Source organism: Engraulis encrasicolus, chromosome 8 (assembly GCF_034702125.1).
Source record: "Engraulis encrasicolus isolate BLACKSEA-1 chromosome 8, IST_EnEncr_1.0, whole genome shotgun sequence".
NCBI lineage: Eukaryota > Metazoa > Chordata > Actinopteri > Clupeiformes > Engraulidae > Engraulis > Engraulis encrasicolus.
The window spans coordinates 19,133,506-19,156,249 of record NC_085864.1 but is presented as its reverse complement, the minus strand read 5'-3'; the positions used below and the strand labels follow the sequence as shown (position 1 = coordinate 19,156,249).

The window sequence follows — 22,744 nt, the reverse complement described above, 5'->3', positions numbered from 1 at the left end:
GGTAAGAAAAAACATGCTCGTCAGCAGGGCTATAAATGAACTTTTTTCATCACTAGCCAACTTGGCTGGTAGATGATACATCTTACTGGCTTAACATCCACACACTACCAGCAAAAGTGTTCAGTAAGTTTTCTTTTCTACCAGCCAAACTGAATTTTTACCAGCATTTGGCCGGTTGGCAGGTGTTGCCCTGCTTGTCAGTGTCTTTCATCACAGTCAGTACATGAAAAACATATTAGACGATTGGATTCTGAACACAATTCTATCCTAATGTCTCTTGTGAAACAAATTGCTATAGCTACTCAGAGAACATGCAGTAAATCTGAAACATCCCACATTGTTAAAACACTTCTGGTCCTACCTGCTCCAAGTCCTCCAACACCTAATCCAGCACCTGGAACAAGTCCTCCAGCACCAGGAACAACGCCACCATAACCTGATTAAAAAGACATTTTATTCATACATTATTGTAATTAAAAATGTATGTGAAAAAGAAAAAATTGTTTCAAAATGTTATTTTATGACTTCAGTCTTAAAAGACATTGCATTCAAAAATTGTGAGTAGTAGGCGCATATCATTGCTATGCTTGTAAAGCCTACCTGGCTTAGGTGGTTTTCCACCAGCTCCTGTTTAAAAGAAACAAAGGTAACCCATACTTGTCAGTGTGACGCACACATCACATGTACGTAACAGTAATATTGAAATAGAATCTGAACATTGCAGTCCCATGCTTTCAGCATGAGTTTCAACTATGTTATGGTCCAGCAGGAGATATAAATCTACCAACATCTAATATGAAGTGTCATACCTGCTCCAAGTCCTCCATATCCTGCTCCTGGAACAAGTCCTCCAGCGCCAGGAACAACTCCACCATAGCCTGAGGAAATAAGAAGAGCGTCATCATCCATCATCATCATCATCATCACCATCATCGGTGAGTAGAGATGCATGTTTGTATGGTTGCATGGTTACTCGATGGGTGTGTAGAGCCTACCTGGCTTGGGTGGCTTTCCTCCAGCTCCTTGTGAAAAGACACAAACACAAGTTCAATCAGAGTGTGATTTTCAGAATATAAAATTCTGAACACTGAAAATCATTTTCATGTGGACACTTTATCTTGCTGGACCAGTTTCATTAAAGAGATATACTCTTCACGACAGATTTTGGCAGATGAGGAAGAAACTGACGCACGCTGCAGCGTAAATTGGTAACATTACTGTAGGTGCAAACACATTGACTGACGTTTCGAATAAGATGTTCTTAACATTGAAACGTCAGTCAGTGCGTTTACACCTCATAAATGCTTAAGCTGCAGTGTGCTCCAGCTCTTTCCTCATAAAGCGCGGCCCCACTCAGATACACTTGTCAGCTAACAGATGCTTACTTAGTAGTGGTGTGTCAACAGCAATTGATTCGGCAATGCAACGCGATGCGGGGCAGAACAATTCAATAATCGATGCAGCATATTTTTTCAAGTTTCCATTACTTCTATGGGCATTTTCAGAGTTCCAAATTAAATTAAAGCATCTCAAAGCATTGAAAACTGCAGGACTGATACACACAACAGCCAATAACTTGTTGTTCAGTTATCTGAGTGCTTGTATTGTATTGCCTCATGACTGATGAAAAGTTTGCCTTGCTTTCAGTACAAATGTAATGCATTGCAATGCATAGTGGAATCTGACTGAATTGTTCTGAAATGAACCTTTACCTCCCGAATCATCACCATAATCGCATGGAATCGTAAGGGAAGTGGCAATGCACACCACTAATGCTTACAGAGTCCAGTAGATTTTAGTCCTACCTGCTCCAAGTCCACCAACTCCTAATCCGGCACCTGGAACAAGTCCTCCAGCACCAGGAACAACGCCACCATAACCTGATGAAATTGAAAAAGTTTTGTCATCATCATCACCACCACTTTCTCAGTACTGCGAAACACATCACTGTGGTCATATTTGTAGAACATACCAGGCTTAGGTGGCTTTCCGCCAGCTCCTTTTAAAAAGTCACAGACACACTCGTTAGTGTGTTATCACAAGCCACAAGCGAGCGAGTCATTAAAATAATTGTATTTTTTATATTGTACCAGTTTCAGGATAAAAACAAATCTTGAATAAATCTACCAGAAGTTGTGAAGTGCGCACAGTTAGAGGTCCTACCTGCTCCGAGTCCTCCAACTCCATATCCTGCCCCTGGGACAACTCCACCAGCACCAGGGACAACTCCTCCATAACCTGAAGAGGAAGGGAAACATAACAATGACCATCATCCACATCATCACTCACATATGAATCATCAGGATTCCCCATCACTATTGTTATCATCATCATTAACTACAGTACCTCACTCCCAGTGACTTCCATAGGCACTTACCTGGTTTAGGTGGTTTTCCACCTAAAAAGACACAATAAGCATGCTCATCAATGTGTGTTTATGTGTTTATCAAAGGCATGCAAGCTCAAAGGACTAGCATAATCACATTTCGAACAGGGAATTAGCTCCATCATCATTAGTTCTTATCTAAATTAGATAAATCTACCAGAATCTGTTGTGAGAAGCACATCCTGAAATCCTACCTGCTCCAAGTCCTCCAACTCCTACTCCTGCCCCTGGCAGAACTCCACCAGCCCCAGGAACAACGCCACCATAACCTGATGAAATAAGAAGAGTGCCATCATCATCATCATCATCATCATCATCATCACCATCAATCTCCTGTCTGTGTGAACAGTGTTTATTTGAAAGACATATCTATAAACTGGTTTCATTTATTGAGCTTACCTGGCTTAGGTGGCTTCCCACCAGCTCCTTTTGTAAAGGGAATAAAAGCATCCGTATGTTATAAGAAAAGTCATAAATGGGAGAAAGATTACAATATAAACAACTTAAGTATTAACACTATAAACATCTTCTTAACAGGACAGTGTGAGTGATGTTCACCGACCATTAGTGTTTTGGTGATTTCTCTAAAGTAAGGTATTCAGCCCACTTACTAGTGCTGGTATGGGTGGTGATTGAAGCCCATATTTATTATTTGTCATATTTACAGACGACCAATTCTCGTACCTGCCCCAAGTCCTCCAGCTCCAAGACCGCCTGAGCCCACTCCCCCAGCACCATATCCACCATAGCCACCATAGCCTGATACAGCACAAAAGATGAGGACGAGTGTAACAGCCTTGAAATAACATTCCCACACAACTAAGCAGCAGATGAACATGGTGAACCACTGTCTAGGATGTACCTTGTTGAAAAAGTCATTGCATCCAAAAAACGGTGTGTAGTACGTGTGTAGTGTGTAGTATTTGCATGTACTGTACACTGTGTGCAGAATTATTAGGCATACTCGTTTTTGATCATATTGTCCTTTTTATGTATGTTCATAGAGGCTGGGGTTGGAATAAAGGACATTAAATGAAGGGTATGGTCAAAGAACTTGCTTGCCTTATAATTCTGCACACCCTGCATTTACTGTGGTCAAATTCACAGAAATTACCTGGCTTAGGTGGTTTTCCACCAGCTCCTATTAAAAAGTCCCGAAGGCATGCACGTCAGTATGATTTATGAAAATCCATATGAAAAATAAAACAAATAGTTAAACAATTAGATTGAGAACATTGTAATCAGTTCCATGAAGAAAAGGTCAGCAGTTATTATGATGAAATATGAGCTTGTCTGTGAACATTCTCAATCATCCATGTCATGTTATCCAAAGAGTTAAGTGGTAAGCAGTTGGACTACTAAACTCCTTGAAAAACATGAGGATGAAAACATCTCACGGCAAAATAGAAATACAAACAAACAAATAAAAAAATATCAACATTTATAATATAATTATACTGAACATTGAATAACAAATGTTAAATATCTGACCTCCAAGGCCTCCCGCTCCCACTCCACCTGGTGCTACACCCCCTGGGTACAGGCCACCAGCTCCAGCTGCAAGATGACAAAATGTTTACAAGTTTATTTTACTGTTTCTATTCATGAAGGGACAATGTACAGTACATTAATTAACACGACATACAGAACATGTACTGTCTATGCACCCGAATTAGTCACAGATAAGTTCTCATCTGAAGTCCCTAGGTAAATTGATGTTTAAAAAGAAAGACAAATAAAGAGTAAGACATAAAAGGAAACTCTAGACACTTGAAACATCTGTCAGATGAAACATCTGTGCTTAATTTAGTGGCAGCATCAAATGCACATTATTATTGATATACACAGACAACCAAAGATGGTCATGTCATTGTGATGTGTTTAATCAAAACTGTCATGGGCAATAGGTGTGGCACTGGCCTGACTAGGATCAGGGTGAACATCACGAAGCACCTCTGTCTAGCACATCTGTGTGGAACTTTCAGAGATACGCTTTGTTCTACAAGATATTACGAGTTTTTAGTGACCTTTATATTAACTTGTCTTGTCTGATGGCTGGCTATCTAACCTGTATCAAACTGCCAATGCTAAACAGCAAACACTTTGCTGTCTTGTTAAAAAACGTTGAACCGGTGAATTTAGTAGAAACAAAGAGTTACTGTAATGTAAAAGCACAAAACTGATCCATGTCACAATAAAAAGCGGTTTTCTGTGCAATCATTTTGCAAGACGGTAAAGAAGGCTACTTCAGACGTGAGTCAACAGACAGACTGGGCTCACGGTTAAACATCAGTTCAAGCGAAGTTCAAGCTGGGCACTGTAAAACATCTTGAGACATATTCATTAGTGACACCGCTGTGCAATATTTCTTTTTTTTTCAATCCAAATTTAAAACGGAACCTAAACGGAGTTGGCGTTTACGATGGCATCAAGCTGCCTCTGGTGGCCAGACAAGCACACATCGAATAAATACATCTTGGTGATGTAGTGGTGCGCTCACACCACCGCCACCAGTGGTCCAGAATCTTCTATGATACGGCAGTGAGTCAACAAGACACGTCGTAAAAAAACCAACCCCTTCCACTGAGGTAATCGGCCAATACATCTCCCCTACCATGAGCCGATGGGAGACCAAAAGAATGGTTGCAATCCATTATCATTCTTATAAAGCAGCCTAATAAAACGGCTGTGATTTTCCTCAAGAGCGGATGTGCTGCAAATGTTGGAGGAATGACCAACAAACACCCAGGTGCTGGACATTGCCTCTAATGAGTGTGAAAGCAGAAAGCATTTTTATGACCGGATTTACTGCTGTCTAACACATTGTCAACTGACTTCATTGCACAAAATGCTGCAGTTGGTGCTGCAACGTTACAGCACAAGGACAGATGAAAGTGCCCTTGGCTTTCTATTTTGAGAGTGAACTGTATCAGACACGTACTGTAGGGTAGGGTAGGACGGGGGCTCTGGGTATGCCATGAATTCAGGTTGGCATCAGGAGAGAGATAAGCAGTCTGGGCCAAATATAACAGCCCCCCTGCTTTTAATATCTGAACACAAGTGGATACTGATAGACGTGTCTAGGGTTTCCTCTGGATAAGCTTTGGAGATGCTGAGGTACAAAAGAAAATGGAGAATCGAGCCAACACAAAAAGAAAGTGAATACTGTATGTTCACTTATTTCCACATCTGTAATATGTTTATTGTCTATCAATATGTTTATACCCACAGTCAAACTTTAACGTTTTCACCACCAATAAACAGTTTGTCTTGTCGTGCCACACAAACACCACAGCTGGGATTTCACTGACACAACAGCAGGATTTTACAAAAATGAATCATAAAGGGGCGTCATTTGCACTTTCTGATCAGATGAATGGCGCTGAAATTGGATCTCCTTTCGTCTGCAGGGGAGTTCAGTGCTTTGGTAAACAAGACATCTCTTTGAAAGTGTCTGCAGCTGCACACTGTGCTGTCTGGAATAATCCCATGTTAATCAAATCCACATAATGAGAACTGGGTGTTTGGCAACACTTGCCTGTATATATTACTGTAAGTAGGATGAAATCTCTGGGAATACAAGAAAAAACGTCTAATATAATACTTTCTCTATGGTTGATGGTGCACCATGCTAGTTAAACAAAGACTATGTTATTTTTATTTTTTAAATAATACATAAACTGAGACAGAAACATAACTTTTCCAAACCACATATGTGGCACTGCTGGATTTATGGATTTAATCTCAGTTGTATGTTTGAGTAGAGGCAACATGTGAATGACATTATTTGCCATTTCCTATCATTTTGGAAAAAAACTTGTGTATTTCACCATCCTGTGTGTGTGTGTGTGTGTGTGTGTGTGTGTGTGTGTGTGTGTGTGTGTGCGTGTGTGTGTGCGTGCGTGCGTGCGTGCGTGCGCATGTGCGCGTGTGCGTGCGTGCGTGCGTGCGTGCGTGCGTGTGTGTGTGTGTGTGTGTGTGAGGTCTTGTACAGCAGTGCTACACATACTTACCAGCAGGTTTCGGTGGTTTGTATCCTCCAGCTCCTGCATAGAACACACAAAGAAAAAAAGAAACACACAGACAGACACACTTTAAATGTCTGACATATGAAAATTTGTACATGTGAGATTTATACTCTCCAGCCAGTAGCAGTTAACGTCTTACTTTCGGCTCTTCCCCAGTGCTACGCTGTGGTCCCCACAGCATTGCTTAGATCATCCATCCATTCTACACTGTGCTATAGCTTTGTGTCATGTCAAAAGGAACGGCCACACAGAGCCAAGTTCTGCTCTAAATCTTCGAAGGAGCGGGACCCTTCAAAGTGAGGCAATGTTTGACCTTCATGTTCCTCCCCAACAGGATTTATGACACGTGTTGTTAGTGGATGGATGGTGGATATGACTTATCCAGATGTACCCAGCGTCTCTGACGTGAAACATTAAATTAGCATGTGGAAAGCAGAAAAAAGGGTGTAACGTCTGCTTCCACGCAGTTTGTGACAATGATGAACGTGATGGACGTGTTTCGCCCAATATACTTTTAGCTTCGGTTGAGGCGGACCGTTGGCTGTTATGGACAAGCAGTAAATTCGTGATGGATATTATCCATCTCCAACCGAGCTTCACCACTTAAGAGTCTCTCTGCGGTGAAAAAGTCTTGGTGTTGGAAAAGCAAAACGTGAGAACAGTTTAGATTACGCCGTCCAACTTTTCTGTATGTTTTGTAATGCCGCCTGAGTGATGCTCCCAAGTATGGCACCGAACGTCATAATTACATCTTTGTTTTTACATCCGTTTGCAGCAACTTAATAGGCTTTGGTCAGAGAGGATTTGTAATGGTGTAAGCACGGCGTAACAACCAACAATTATCATAATTGCCTTTCTTGCACAAATATTTATACGCGGTACAGTACAAAGTATCTCCACATGTTCGTATTTGTGCCGATAATTTGTCTTTGTGATACGCTGAATTGATCCGTACCTGGGTAAACACCACCTGCTCCAGGAACCCCTCCGATGCCCCCTGCACCTGGAACTGCCCCGATACCCCCTGCTGGGACATAGACACCTGGGGAGGAAAAAAAGATGGCATACTTTCATTTTCTTGTGCACTTTCTTTTTCAGTGTTGTTTTGAAAGGTTGAGAAAATACTGCAAAAGGTCAAAATACAATCTTTCCACCACCACGGGGGGAGAGATATTTAATTTCATTTCAAACTGCTAAATGTTGTTGTACACAAAAACAATTGCACGGTTGTCTGAGAGGTTATGAAAACACCAACAATCTCCTGCTGGTCAATTGGCATTGCACAGAGACATCATGTAACACCAATGCAATGTCATGATGTAATATTTTGGTCAGAAAAAAAAACATAAAATCTACAAAAAGACAAAGTTGTAAACACGCATCAGTTGCAACACTAAGAACACTGTGCATTCAGAGCAGGCATCACTTGCAGTAACAACCAGACAAGAGCACTTCGGCAATTGACTATGGCCCCCAGCTGAAGGGGGCCCTCTGGTGATGCCTGGTTATGTACTTGTTTTTAAATGACAGCAATGAAAACGTTGTGAGGGTCAAATGATACTGCTATCAAAATCTCTCCTGAGGGGGGGGCTCCCCAATAGTCTGAAAAGGAAAAAGGGAGGCCCATGTCTCTCTTTGCCGAGGGCCCCCAATACCTTGAAACGGCCCGATCACTTGTAAAGTCACCGTGAGCGTGGAGGTATACAGTATGGGCCTGGTTTGTGTCACCGGGCCCCAGTTGTTGCATGTGAGCGGCTCTCTCACCATGATGGAGATCATATTTAATGGGCTTTACATGTGTTTGGAGGCCAATTAATGTAAGCCACATGTACACGGCTCGCAGAGTGTTTATTAACAGGGCTGCGTGGCAGGGCCCAGGCAGGCAAGGCAGCACTGGATCACTGTCTCCTTAATTTAGTCCATGTATACAGTTGAGGGGGAAATTACAGAGAATTACTGTCCATTCTCTCTGCCGAGCCAAAACTATTTACCCGGTCCCAGTCAACACGATAGTGTAATCAATGTCCTTTACAGGTAATCTGATGCCTAAATATCGCCTTGATCAGCGGGACAAGAAGCCCAGCAGGGCTTCGTTGTCATGGAAACTTTGTGTCACTGTGTCAAGAGCCATGGTTGTAAACTTTTACAGCTATTTTAGTGTCGGCTGCCTTACAGGACAGACTGGTAAGGACATGAGGTCACTTCCTGTGTGATGGTTTCGCCGCCTAATTCAAAAGGTGTCAGTGGATGAATGGTTTTGGGTGGGGAAGGGGTGAGACATGTGGGTCGGGAGTGGGGTAATGAGGGGTGATGACAAAACATTTGTGCAGCTTTTCTGTGGATCATCTGCAACCAATTTTGGGAGAGATTTGAAAAGGTAAGTAGCAGCTGGAAACGTCTTAAAGTTGTTGATTGAATCAAGTATGGATATCACAATAATAACGCTGCCACATCACATACACATGTGTGCAGCAACCACCAAAACTACATAGTGGGAGAGACGCAATTTTTGCTTTTTGCTAAATGTCACATGGAGCAAAATCCACATGGTTATAATCAGACTGTACATATAAGGGTTGAATGTGAATTTCAAACAGCATTGCTTATCAAATGCTTACATGAAAGCCAATTGATGTTATGAAAAAAATCATTGTTAGTTGTTAGAGCAAACGTTATGCTTTGCAACAGTCATGTACTGTAGGTACAGTAATTCAATACAAAATTATGAGTTGTTACTTCAAAAAAGGTTGGTCCTTTAAATTGCCATTTTCAATTTTGGTGCTTAAAATGGCCTCGCCACACACAAATGACACTTGGAAACAGTTTATGGTTATTTACCAAAATAGCTGTTTGCTGCACTCAAACATTACATTCTTTTGTGATTTTTCAAAACTGTTTTCCTGTCCCCAGATATTAGACTCTGGTTTTGAAGCACAATAGCACTGTGCCGTGACCCCAATTCATGTTTGGCAGCCTCACTATGAACTTAAGTTGTCTGCAAAGAGGGAATGCATTTGCAAGTAGAGCAAGCCAAGAAATTACTTTTGGGAGCGTTTGGTTAAAAGATTACATTTGCAAATTTCATAAAAGAGTGGCCAAAGTTTGTGGCCCGGTGGAAGAGTTGCCGCTTTTGATAAAATATAATGTGGTGGAAAATCCAACATGACAAGGCTGATGTCATAGGGTGTGCTGCACTTGGATTAATTGGCCAATTCGATTTTTTCAGACATTTGCTTCAAAAAGTTAAGTGCATAAACCTACACCTCCATTTCTGACCTGTTAGTGGTGATAGGATGCTCGCGATGTAGACATGAAGCTATGTGAAAAGAGTAATGGGACTGTTCCCAGTATGTGTGCCAAGTTTTCAAAACATTATACCATATGGATCTGTGGGCTGCCATATGCTTGAACAGCAGCATGGAGGACTGGGCTGATGGGAGACTAAGATTAGGAGAAGGCCGAAACACCCTCACACCAAGGCACGATATCTTTCAATCACACCCTGGTGTTCGCTTCTTAAGGTGACAGTTTTGCGAGCGAGCCATCAGATCAAGTTGAGATGTGGAGCTAGCTATTATAAACGTATAGCTGCTACAGTAGAATCTGGAACGTTCAGACCCGAGTAGCTCGAGTCAGATTACAGATTGGTCCTGGCACAGGATGGAGAGAGTGAGGCAATGAAGAAATGGAACAAAGTTGGCTAATGAGCTTGCATATACACTGTGCAGTACATGCGTACATTTCTGGTGGAAAGTTTAAGGATTAACTGTAAAACATACTGCCCTGTACAGGAGGTAGAGGACTAGAGGCCTGACAGAGTGACTGTCCAGCCATCATCATATTTGGAGAGAGAGGTTGCAAGAGGACAGCATGGTTTTATTTGTGCTCCAAATACTAAAATCATGCACAAAATTTGATTAGATGGGGCCCGAAAAATATTTAGTCTATCCAGCCTGTTTTTGTTTAAAGAAAAACAATGTTTTCGACCCAAAAAACGATGCCAACAGGGATCTGCATATTAAAACAGAGTCCTTGGTATGGTGCTCTGAACTTTATTTTCACAATGCAACTTTTACAGGAAAATCCAGAGACCCGTTTCCAGTGAACATTTATTTGAAAAACTGTGGCCGACATATCCTTGAATAACAAATGATCTCATCAACACACTGATAGATCTCCACAAAGGATGCCTTCAAAACTGGTTTTAATGGGGACAATAAGGCAGTTGGAACAGGCTGGAGTGTGATCAGATTTCCAGCCCTTTGGCCTCGTGGAATTAGCTGGTTGGCTTGACTGTGAGAACTTACAAGCTCGACGCTTCCAAAAAAAGCTGCTTCGGTATTGCAACATACTCCAGCCGACACCACCAAAACCACCAGGCAGTGCAAGTGTGAACTTCTCAGCGTTTCACGAGCTACTAAATGACCAAAGGCTCCAGAGGCTTTCCAACGTCATTAAAGTGCCTATCAAGTCTCTCTGAACAAGTGCCTGCTTATTGTCTTGGCAGGGAAATCTGCAATCACGGAGCAAGGGACTGGGACTGATATAGACAATACAGAGAGTTTTTTCTTAATAATAGAAGGTCCAAAGCCTTGTGAAGACATGAGGAGGGTGACAGACAGGGAAGCTGACAGGGGTGGTGGTGGGGTGCTGTTGTCACGGGCCTAGGGAGAAGGAGGGGGCCCTCAGCATATAGTATGTATTGGGTGGGGGTGGGGGCTTTCAGATTACTTTGTCCTGGGGGCGGCCAAAGGAGGGTGGCTGAGCGACAGATGACACATCTTCAGTGATGGCCAGACCTGGCATGCAGTGCAGCATTCCGGCCAGCACCATTGTTCTCCGCGGAGCATATCGGAGCAGTCATTTCGAAATCAAAGGAAGGATTTCCTGTCTTGGAGTTCAGAGAAAGTGCACGAGGCTCAGGCCTCATATCCAAAGGATCTTGACCCACTCTCTCTCTCTCTCTCCCCTCTCCAGAACCCTCGATGCCGTGCAACTACATCAGTTTCCGTGTTGGTTTTCCTTGACTACACAAAACTGGTCACACCTTTGGTTTTCCTTGACTACACGCTTCAATACACCATTAACTTACAGGCTCAGACAACAAGGCATGTTGTTGGCCAATGGTAATGCGGTCAGTAATACTTAACGAGAGTTTCACCTTGAAACCTCAGAGTGCATTAGTCATTGAACTCACAGTAGATTCACAAAAATTAGGCCTAACTTTGTTTTGGCACAAGCTACCATTTACCCAACTGTGTTGGGTCATTCATACTATGAAATTGCTTTCAATTAGGCTATCACAATGGCATGTAGGACAGCCAATTAATGTGTCATTCCAGTTAAAGGATTTCTATCCGGGACCACACAAGTTCATTACATTATCAACAAAAACCATCAGGTGAGGCAGCCTATATGGTCAGTCCTCTAACTGTTCTTGATTGATGTGGGTTTTGGTTGCGTACCAAATGTTGTAGCTGTTTAGCATCTGATGGACTTAAAATATGTATCAGCAGACTGTTTCTCACGCCCCCTTGCCATCACAATGAAGCAAGAGGCCTAAGCCAATTTAGAATCCGTCACATCACGGAGTGAGCCGACACATTTCTAAACTTATCATGAGCATGATCGAAACGAATACAGTACTTGTTGCTCAAGAAATCTGAAAAGTCTGAAAATTCAATTTGCTAAAAGCACTAATCAAGAATCTTGAGGCGCAACCAATAAAGTGAAACCTCCTCAGCCCATTACATGTCAGTGTTGATTACGTGCAAAATTCTCGTAAACTGGGTCACGGAGTTCAGAGTTCTGCAATGGGATTTTACTCCACTTTTTTCCGAATGTTAAAACAATATGTGCAAAAACATGAGATTAGGCCTCTCCCAGTTCTCATTATATCAAGCTGGACGAGGTGCCATCCCCAGTAGAACAGAGATGCAGAGCAGCCACGGGCACTCAACTAGAAAAGCATGGGATGGATTAGGAATAGGGGCTGTAGCAGGAAGGTTTTCCTTTCGCTGCCATTTCCCACTTAAGTAACGTCATAAAATGCACTCAATGCGTATGTCATGAAAAACAGGCGTCATGAGAGGGGAACTCATTAGGCCCCTTATTTCCGAACATTTCCCTCAGAATTGAGACATTTGGTTATGATTTATGAACTGTCACACAATTAAAGGCTTTTGGGTGACTACATGAGCAAACATGTGTTCTATATTTAATTTACAGCAGACTCTTTTGATCTGCCAATTCTTGATCTAATCAGTCTTGTTTAAACTACCTTGAAACGGAATTATTACGAAATTACATCAGTTATGAACACCTGGATTGACTTCAATAAACAAGATGTTTAACGGTCTGATTAAGATAGAGGTGGAACGGAATTGCTATTGGTTGATTAAACATTTCAGGTGTCACTCTGAATATTGCATCGCTAATTTCTGTGAGAACCGCTAAATATGCTACACATGTGCAAACAAGCGATGAACAAGACTCAGAAGCACTACCAGAATTAGCTAGCTCATTTTCCCCGAATCAAATTTGACCCTCACAACAAAAGCATGGTGTCGCTGCGCTAGACTGATTTCGCAAAAAGTTTTAACTAAATTCCGTCAACGCAAAATAGAAGTAAACAAAGAAAACAACCACAAGCAAGCAAGGCCGCCTTCAAGGACTGACTGGTTCTCTCTTACGCTGGCGACAAACAGAAAAGCCTAATCTATTTTCTGAGATGGATCGTTATCTTGGACTTGGCACAACAAAATCTGGACAGTGGCCCTCACATTCTCCCTCTGAGATCACGTGGTGTCTGGTCTCTCTCTTTTTTTCTTTTTTTTTGTGTGAAATTCTGGCAAAGAGTATGCCCCCACTAGGAACAAAACAAAGTTGGGGATGCAAGGGGTGAGATCAAGGGAGAAAGAGAGACTCCAGCCAAAAGCAGACTGAAAAGAAGTAACTCTCCCTGATAGTGAGCTCCCCTTCTTTCGCCTTCTCCTCCCTGCCTTTCCCTCCTCCTCCTCCTGATCCTCATCCCCATCTCCATCCCACGTCCGCTCTGAATTCAGGCTCTGAGCCCGTGCTCAAGCGCCTGACACATCTGCGGCGCAGAGAGCACAAATGTGCGGCATGCGAAGTCAAATAAACAGACGACACACAGGCGGCAGCGTTTTTAGGGAAGAGGTGGGATTCTGATCTCATTAGAACGGTCTGGGCCTTCGTCTGTCTTTGAACATCTTGGCTGACTCTCACCTGCCAGGAATGACAAAGTGAGGAGCAGAATTAAGAGGAAGGAAGGGGGCTGGAACGCTGGGGGGGGGTACCAAACACACACCCCTGAGGAGATGAGAAGCTGGCCAAAGCCACGAATTCCTGCACCTTAGGGGCTTAGAGGTGGAATCTGATGTTGTACATTTTCAAGTGATGAACTGTAAAATTCCCAGACCACCCCAGTCCAACAAAAAAAAGAAACGAGAGAAACCCGAGTCACATGTTCTCTCTGAGGCCGTCATCCTAACCACCTCGGTACAGTTCCTCGGTACAGTCCCCCACCTGACAGGGGGCTCCTGACCTTTAAGAGGGTGGGTTTTTGAACATTCTATAAAAAGAATGTGTTCTATAACAATGCAAGATTCTAAAATTCCAAATTGTAATGAATGACGCCCAGAATTCTATAGAACTTTCACTGCCCGAACATTCCCATCACACCGGTGTGACGGTACAGTCTTAAAGGATAATTGGCCAAAAGTGAAAAATGGCAGAATAGTGACACGATGCAGTATTTAAAATTTCATATGTTGTGTTGCGTACAGCTGGGAGACAAATGATCCTTCATTCCTAGCACTGTCTATGTAAATTTGTCACGAAATGTTCTTTCCGGGAGGACCCACAGCAACCTGCAGCCTAGGGGCCCCAGGCCATCTTAATCCAGCCCTCGCCTCAACCCTTCACCACCCTCACGCAAACCCTTTCCCGGCAATCCCTCATCTTTCTTGTGCTGTAGAGCTCTGTCAGACTGAGGTTCTGTGGCTGCTTGACTGGCTTTGGGTGCTGTGTGCGGAATCCCTTCAATGGAGATGAGGACCACATGGGGGAAAAAAAAGACCCGACACCACATAGTGTAAGCTTACAGTCACACTTCTTGGGAGACAAGCCAAGGCCCCCACCATCTCAAACTGTCTCGCGTAAGGCAAGCATCTCCATGTCAAACCAAATTCAGAAAATTATCTTCACCAGACATCTGCTTTATCACTGACTTGACTGCCTGACCTGTTGCCATGTCCCCATAAGCGAGGTGTTTCACCTTGACCAATACAGCCATCTGGACACACCTCTTGGGCTCTTCTCCGAGAGTCGTCCAAACTATTTTTTTCTCACAGGTTAAGGGTCAAACACATCTCATATATGCTCATCTCCCACACACACTGTCGAATTCTTCTTCGAGTCATCCAAACTGTTTTTTTTAACGTTATGTGTTAAAGGTCAAACACATCTCATACATGCTCATCTCCCTCCGTTATCCCTTCTCGACTTGTAGAGAATACGCATGAGAGCCTCCCCTTAAAGAGGACCACATGAGGCTTCCATAAGCCCAAGAGCTGTTGACTCGCATCACAAAGTATGATTGATGAGGCATCTTCTCACTCATAACCGGATAAGACAGAGAGATGACAAGTTTCGTTTGGGTTAAAACCATGGATGCATTTGAGGCGGAGGGAAAAAAAAGAAAGGAAAAAGAAGAAAAAACTGGAACTGCAGCATCCCAGCTGGAGAGGAGGAAACTTCATCCTACTAGCGTAGCTCGCTCGTGCCAAGAGGTCTAATGTTACAACCCTTTATTTAAAGTGAATGCCAAGAAGAATTCAAGTCATATTTCTCTCCGAGTTGAAAATTATCCAGTAAGAGTTCATGTCACTTACTCGAACGACACATTAAACTTGCAGAAAAAAAATCAGCAGCACCAACCACTGCAGAGTTGACCAAGCCTAGGTTAAATGAAAAAGTAATTTAGAAGATTTATGTTTGCCATGTACTCAGCTTAAGTCATGCTGTGTGCCCTTAATTAAACAGAGATCTAATTTGCTGCACAAAGCTAAAGTAAATAGGATTACCGACTGAGTCATGACTAAACTATTCTACCTGTTTAGACACAGCAAAGCCTGTTGCCTAGGGAGGGGAAGAAAAAATAAGGACATCTTCATAGCTCTGGAGCCGTGGCTTTTGCTGACGTCCAACCTTTTTCGATAGTCGGACTGTCTGTGGACATCGGCAGGACAAAACCTGATGTCAAATAAAAGGAAAGTGCCGTGAAAAACATAATCTGGCGTCGCTGCTTTACCCAATGGCCCTTTATGATTACCATAAAGCAAACACTGACAAACTGCTCCAAATGTCTCACAGATGTAGCATTTTGTATGTGTGTGTGAGAGACTCGGTGTGTGTGTGTGTGTGTGTGTGTGTGTGTGTGTGTGTGTGTGTGTGTGTGTGTGTGTGTGTGTGTGTGTGTGTGTGTGTGTGTGTGTGTGTGTGTGTGTGTGTGTGTGTGTGCATGCACGCGTTTGTGTGTTTGTTTAGGGGAGAGGGGAGAGTGTGTGTGTGTGTGTGTGTTGTGTGTGTGTGGGGGGGGGGGGGTTGATTTACTGATCTCAGCCCATGGCCACTCTGCCTGAGGTTGACTGCAGACCAGGGAGATGAGACGGTAGAATGTTTATGTGAAAAAGCCAGGGAAGAGAGAAGGGGAAAACACCCTTTAGTGTCCATCTCTCCCTTGAACTGTCCAGCATCCACATCCATTGTATTACAACATGTGTTGAACTCCGGGGAATTCACAGAGCACAGCTTAAGACAAGCTTGGAGCAAATCATCTGCCTGAAATCCCCAGAGGCACAGACGTAGTCAAACACTTGACAGAGAGCGCCAGACTCCAAACGACTTCCCCTCTATATGATATTAGTCAAGGGTATAAAACAAACAGTGAAAACTGACACTTTATAGTTCATCACTGTCAAAGAGACCATTTTGGGTTTTGATCTGGCCGGACGGAGAGTAAAATGTTCCACAAGTTTTTTTGTTTTTTTTCCCTTGAGAGCCAAGCTGTGATGTAGGCCTACAGTATGGAAACGCCATCATTACAAAGACACCCCAAAACTTCATGCTAATTTTGAACATTCATAAACATGAACATGCAGCGCCCTTCACACCTCATTTGTTCCCCTCACATGCATACAAAAGTCACTCTACACACGAAAACATTTCCATCTCCCTCCCTCCCTCCCTCTGCGTTCTAATATGGAACGGGTTTAAAAAAATATATATATATATATCTAACCCAGTTCAGTGAGTCCAGAGAACCTGTTCTCGGTATTCACAACACTCACAAAAAGCATTGACAGCTGATAGTAAAATCTCTTCCAGTCGGTGATTACACACACATTATATGATGGAGCACATATTCTATATACCCAGTCAGGGCTGTTGACAACTTTGGCTGAGACCAGGACAAAGTCATCTGAAAGGTCCCTCCCAACCCAATGCATACAATGAAATGAGGACCCAATTCTGGGCCCCCCTCACTCCCTGGGCCCAAGCAAAATTACCCCTTTGTTCCCCCTGTTGGCTTCCCTGTATACAGTGCAGCTTTCCTCATGTTTAGCCTAGGTGATTTCCCCTCGGTCTCATTTGGTCCTGTCATGACTTCAGGGGTAAGTGCAATGAGTGAGAGCAGGCTTCAGTGTTTGGGACAAAGGCACATAGACTACAGCTAGCACGGATGACAGGCCTATTAACATGACCCTTGCGGTGATTACGACACATAATAAATTAATACTGCAAAAATGAAACTGCTTATCGACAATAGCAGCCCCCCCAACCCCTTGTGTTTCCTTGCCAAAGGGCCACGAGCACTACAGCATACTATGGTGCTGAGTGTTGAGGTCAGGGCATAATGGCTTCTGCTAGGCTATTGGTTTTCAGGCGGTGCGAGGACCAACAGCAGGCCTGGATGATGAATCTGGCATACAGGGCATTTCCCAAGGGCCAACAGCCCTCAGCTGCAGATGCTGTTGGGCGTTTTTGTATTTTGTCAGGGACTGGCCTACCATTTGGAGAGGATCACTCAAAAATGACCCAGCATGTTTTTTGACCCAGTTCAGCCCTTGTCAACAGCAAAGTTCTAATGGATGTCCCTATTCTGAAGGGTTACTCATTCAACTCAAACATAGCCCATTCTCTGCATTGCGCAATCTGACAGTTGGCAGTACACTTTGGACAGGTTTTTAGTTTTCTCTTTTTCGTTCTCCAAACCGCAACCAACCACAACGATAAGGCTGAAATGCATTTGTTTCCACTGCAGCTATTCATCATTTGCGGAGTTCTTCTGACGCAAGATGTGTTTCGCACAGGCAGCAGAGGTCAGCCACAGCAGGGTTAATTTTTGTGGTTGTGCGCACAAGTGAAGCTGCGGTGCATTACAGCGTAGTTTCTTTTTTTTTTTTTACAACCTCCGTTGCCAGCAGACCACGAGACGCAGCCTATGTGTCACATTAATTTTCTCTCAGTTCTGCCAATTCTAGCAGACAGAATCATGGCCAAAAAACGGAAAAAAGAGGAAAGAAAGGAGAAAGAAAGAGAAGCAAGCCCTGACAAAAAGCTTCACGCCAAATGCACCACAAAAATAATGACTTCTGCACACGGAGTGGATTAGAAGGATCATCATCAGTCCTCATGGCACGAAAGGTGTGTGTGTGGCTTTATCCATGGTGATTTCATACACTTTTATCTATGGCCAGGGTGTGCCAGGCATGGTGGTTAGCATTGGGAACACAGCTGCCAGGCTTGCCTCTAGGTGCCATTTTCAACATGAAAGAAACACTTAGTACTGTAGTTACATTTCTTTTTTCCAAAATCAATTCAGTGAATCTTCCACTTGTCAGAAGGTAGTGAATGTCTATGAACACACATAACCCTGTCCAGCAGCAGCCTGGTACTACATAACATATACAGAGGGTCTGACTAGGGTGCTGTATTCAGACGTCTTATAGGTATGCAATTATAGACTGTCACCTGAAGTTTTTAACTGACTTCATGCTATGGCCTGGTTGTGATGTACAAATAGACTGGCTACAAATCAACGTACATGTTGTCTATGTACTAGAACTAGAATTGAAACTTAGTATACACAGCTGACGTCATCACTTGCACATTCTCTATGATCACTGATTCATCAGGCAAGATTCCGTCTGAGAAAACCAGGTCAATGAAACAAAGCAAGACCCTCGGTACAAGTATGAGGGGCTGATTTTACCAGGCTAGTCCAGTCGAGTGGGGGATAAAACTTTCTGTTGGGGGATTAAATGTTGGTATGTATTCTGAGAAGATTGATTGCTTTCCAATTACTCATGTGACATAGTTCTGAGTGACAAATTACAGAATGTGGATACAAGGACACTAAGACAACAGAGCATAATTAGAAAAGTCCCCTTATTTCTTTTCCACTATTATTATTACTATTATTTGAAGGAGCTCAATGGAAAGTGTCAGGCTGTGACAGTCTCAAAAAGAGTTCTCTCTTTTTAAGACGGCTGGGAACGGGGATCTGGATATTTTTGCATGACCTTACCGAAAACATTGGCTTCACATTCCTCCTCCCCTTGTCAGTCACAGCATAAATAATGCACCCTAACTCCCAGCAGCGTTGTCCTTCAAGATTTTCAGCACTTCAATCAGAAAACTTCCTGTCCCAATTCATTTGATGGATGCTTGTGCAATGCATCATCAAACTGCCCCCCCCCTCCAAAACAAAAAAAAACAAAAGAGAATGATGACATTCAGGTGGGGGAAAAGAACCCCTTTTCTTCTCCAGTTATGACTCTATCCTCCTGCTGTACACCCCCACCCCCTCACCCCCCTCATCATCCCCACTCTGCACTTTCTTACACTGAAAAATGAGCTGAGGTTCCATGGCCTTGGAGAGTGTTCCCTTGGATAGCTAACAGTAGGTTACGGTGCATTTCGTATTTAATGGTAGTGAGTGAACCTTAATGGGCATGCTTTGGGGATGTTGGCATCCAGGAGCTGATTGGCTCTAATCTTTAGCTGCAATAAAATAACTTTTTCTCCCGCTATGAGAAAACAAATTGTAACACCTTAAAAAAATAAAGAGCATGATCGAACCCAGCTTAAGCCAATATTGATGTATTACATGCAAAAAAACAAGCAGGGGAGAAAGAGAGAGAAAGAGAGAGAGAAGCAGAGACAGAGAGAGTGCCAGAGTCAGAGAGAGAGAGAGAGAGAGAGAGAGAGAGAGAGAGAGAGAGACAGAGAGAGAGAGAGAGAGAGAGAGAGAGAGAGAGAGAGAGAGAGAGAGAGAGAGAGAGAGAGAGAGAGATCAGAGAGATTATGTTGTTCACTTGAGTTGGAGCTGCCTAGCAAACTGTTCTGCAGTAGATCTAAATGGCTCCATGTGTTAAGACTTCAGCATGTAAGGACAAACATGCACACATGTACGTAGAAGTGGAATCGAGAGGAGAGGAGATGAGAGGAGAGGAGAGGAGAGGAGAGGAATGGAGTGGAGTGGAGAGGAATGAAGTGGAGAGGAATGGAGTGGAGAGGAGTGGAGAGGAGTGGAGTGGAGTGGAGTGGAGTGGAGTGGAGTGGAGTGGAGTGGATAGGAGAGGAGAGGAGAGGAGAGGAGTGGAGTGGAGTGGAGTGGAGAGGAGAGGAGAGGAGAGGAGAGGAGAGGAGAGGAGAGGAGAGGAGAGGAGAGGAGAGGAGAGGAGAGGAGTGGGGCAGCCGCCGCAGCGATATCTGTAGTGGAGGAAACAGTGAGTGTTGCCTCAGGAATCTCCTCTTTAATGTACAGTACTGTATGCGGCCACAAATAGCAGGTGCTCAACAGATGAGCTTACGTGTGGCTTTCAAGATGCATACAACAGCCCAAACCATGGTGGAGATGGAGTGAATGTGGAAACCAACACTGACTTTGCTGCTGTATGAGTTTTCAATAACGTAAAAACCTACACAGTATTGCACTAAATTAAAATATATACAAACAGTAGCCGTAAAATGCCTAATGTAATCCGGTAACAAACGCAATACAGCTGCGACAGCATGGAAATGTATAGGCTAGTCCAACACATGCTTGGAGACACCAGCAGCTTGAAAACAGATAGACTAATGAGAGCCACAGAAATTATTTAGAGCAAATAAATAAATCACCCGTGAGGCTGACTTTATGTTTGAGCCAGCAGCAGACCTCTGCTTGCTTTCCAGGGCAGGCTAAACAACTCCAGAGAGTCTGGTACAAGAAACAGCACTGGACGATTGAAAACTCCCTGCCTCACACAGGATAATGTCTTTTCTTTTCTGGCTCTCTGCAAATCTGCTCTTGTTCAACGTCCGTACGGTCATTCCAAAACATTACAGCAAAAAAAAAAAAAACACCAACAAGATAAACAACAGCAACCACATAAAAAAGGAAAAACACCACACTCTTCCGCAATGAAAATAAATAAACTTGACGCTAAGGGACCAAGGCATTTGACAACTTGAGACACGCAAAAAAGATGTGCCAAAACCGTCGACTCAACAGCCATCTGTACGCTCAAAGTCACAGCGCGCCACAGCGCAGCCCGTTGGGAGTTTATTATGGGTTATTCTGTGTGATGGAACTGTCGGGAGAAGGGGGGCAGCTGTACGCTCATTGATGCAATGTGTGTTGCGAGATTCGAGCCATGCGCCTCAAACTACAGTATGAAGTCACTCTTGAGCTTTTTTTTTTTAAGCACAACTCGCTAAAGGGCACAGTGTGATTCGAAACTAAGGGCTATTGACAACTTCAACATGTGTCATTGCAATGGCAGTGCACTTTAAAACAAGGCTGATGCCACACAGTTTCTGCATAAACATTTTAACTTCACAGTAGATGTTGCAGTGCAAATTCAACACTTGGGGAGCATGATCAACACTGTGAGTGTTGAATTAACACTGTAGAATGTTCTGTATAGAGCTGGGAATTTGAAATAATCATTATCAATGAGTGAAATAATAATTGCATCTTTCATTTTTTGGGGGCATTGCCTTGCAGGTAAACTCTTTGCAGGAATGTGTGGGGAGCCTGCATGGGGGAGGCTGAGTAGCTAAAAGGGTTCTTAGTTCCTGCTATCAGGAGCTCTGGTAATTGCCAGGCATCTGTGCAACTGCAACATAAAACACTTGCAGGACCTGCAAGCATTTACCTGCAACTGCAATGCATACTTGTATCTCAAACCCTTTTCAACTCAGCAAACAGCATGCTCTCCTGCTCTATTTTTGCACCACTGTGTGATAATCTATTAGGGTTTGAATATTTGAAACTCATTGGAAAAAATGAAAATAGAAACGATTAAGTATTTGTAATATCACTGCTGTTCTTCAGTAATGCATTTGTTTCCCTGATGGTACATTAGGTTCCTGTGCAATATGTGAAAACTAACTACAATAATTCCTATTCCATGATGTGAAATAAACTGATTGCAGTGGTCTAACCTTTTGAAGTTAACAATAACATTAGCCTAACCTGCACAGACTCAATAAATTACCATCAGTCCAAGTGACACACATCATATGCCTTGTGCTGAAATGATGAAAATAAATTACAGGTGCTGCAAACTCAGTGAAACTATGTTGCTGCCTCTTTCTTAAAAGCTCTTCAGAGAGTTGCACCTGTTGCCCGTGGTACACACAGCACAGCACAGCGCAGCGCAGCACAGCACAGCGGTCGTATGATGTTCCATAAACCCTAAAAATCATACACCTACCTCCTTGTAGCGAGGGCTGCAACAGAGTGAGGAGGAGGAATCCGAGAAGGAGTGATAGAACCGTCCTGTTAGCCATCGCACTCCAAAATGCCCCAGCCGTGTCCAAATCAGCTGGCTTTATCCTCCGCAAAGCTAATTACCACTTCATAAAAGTGCTTGAAAAAATGATAAAAGCAAGAAAAAAATGAGTTAAAAAAAGGACACTGGACGCGACGTAATTATAGAGAGGGGGGCAAAGACTTTCAGTTCAATGGATCATTTCACTTTTTTCTCCCCTTATGTCTAGTGTTGCTGTTTTTATTCTGGACACTCCTGCCAACAATGCAGGCTGCTGCCAGAGAGAGAGAGAGAGAAAGAGAGGGGGGGAAGGAGAGAGAGAGAGAGAGAGAGAGAGAGAGAGAGAGAGAGAGAGAGAGAGAGAGAGAGAGAGAGAGAGAGGGAGAGAGGGAGAGAAGGAGGGAGAGGGAGAGAGAGAAAGAGAGAGAGGGAGAAGAGGGCGGAGGAGAGAAATGGTGTCAGAGTTAGGGAGAGGGAGAGGG

At 43.3% G+C, this 22,744-nt stretch overlaps 1 protein-coding gene across 12 annotated transcripts in view; it reads right to left on the bottom strand.

Annotated features, from left to right (window-relative positions):
• elna (elastin a) overlaps nt 1-22,510 on the bottom strand; it is an 86,473-nt gene extending 63,963 nt beyond the window's left edge. For 9 of the 12 annotated variants that reach the window (XM_063205095.1, XM_063205104.1, XM_063205096.1 and 6 more), the window contains exons 1-16: nt 22,206-22,510; nt 7,370-7,456; nt 6,400-6,432; nt 3,878-3,943; nt 3,501-3,527; nt 3,071-3,145; nt 2,786-2,812; nt 2,581-2,655; nt 2,378-2,398; nt 2,164-2,238; nt 1,973-1,999; nt 1,806-1,880; nt 996-1,022; nt 810-878; nt 601-627; nt 362-436 (exon numbers count right to left, since the gene is read on the bottom strand). In XM_063205095.1, the coding sequence (XP_063061165.1) occupies nt 362-436; nt 601-627; nt 810-878; nt 996-1,022; nt 1,806-1,880; nt 1,973-1,999; nt 2,164-2,238; nt 2,378-2,398; nt 2,581-2,655; nt 2,786-2,812; nt 3,071-3,145; nt 3,501-3,527; nt 3,878-3,943; nt 6,400-6,432; nt 7,370-7,456; nt 22,206-22,281 (862 nt within the window). In that variant the 5' untranslated portion in view covers nt 22,282-22,510. The remainder of the gene's footprint in view (nt 1-361; nt 437-600; nt 628-809; nt 879-995; nt 1,023-1,805; nt 1,881-1,972; nt 2,000-2,163; nt 2,239-2,377; nt 2,399-2,580; nt 2,656-2,785; nt 2,813-3,070; nt 3,146-3,500; nt 3,528-3,877; nt 3,944-6,399; nt 6,433-7,369; nt 7,457-22,205) is intronic. The other 3 variants (XM_063205100.1, XM_063205099.1, XM_063205106.1) reach the window with 3 other exon arrangements.
• Between the last annotated feature and the right edge of the window lie 234 nt (nt 22,511-22,744).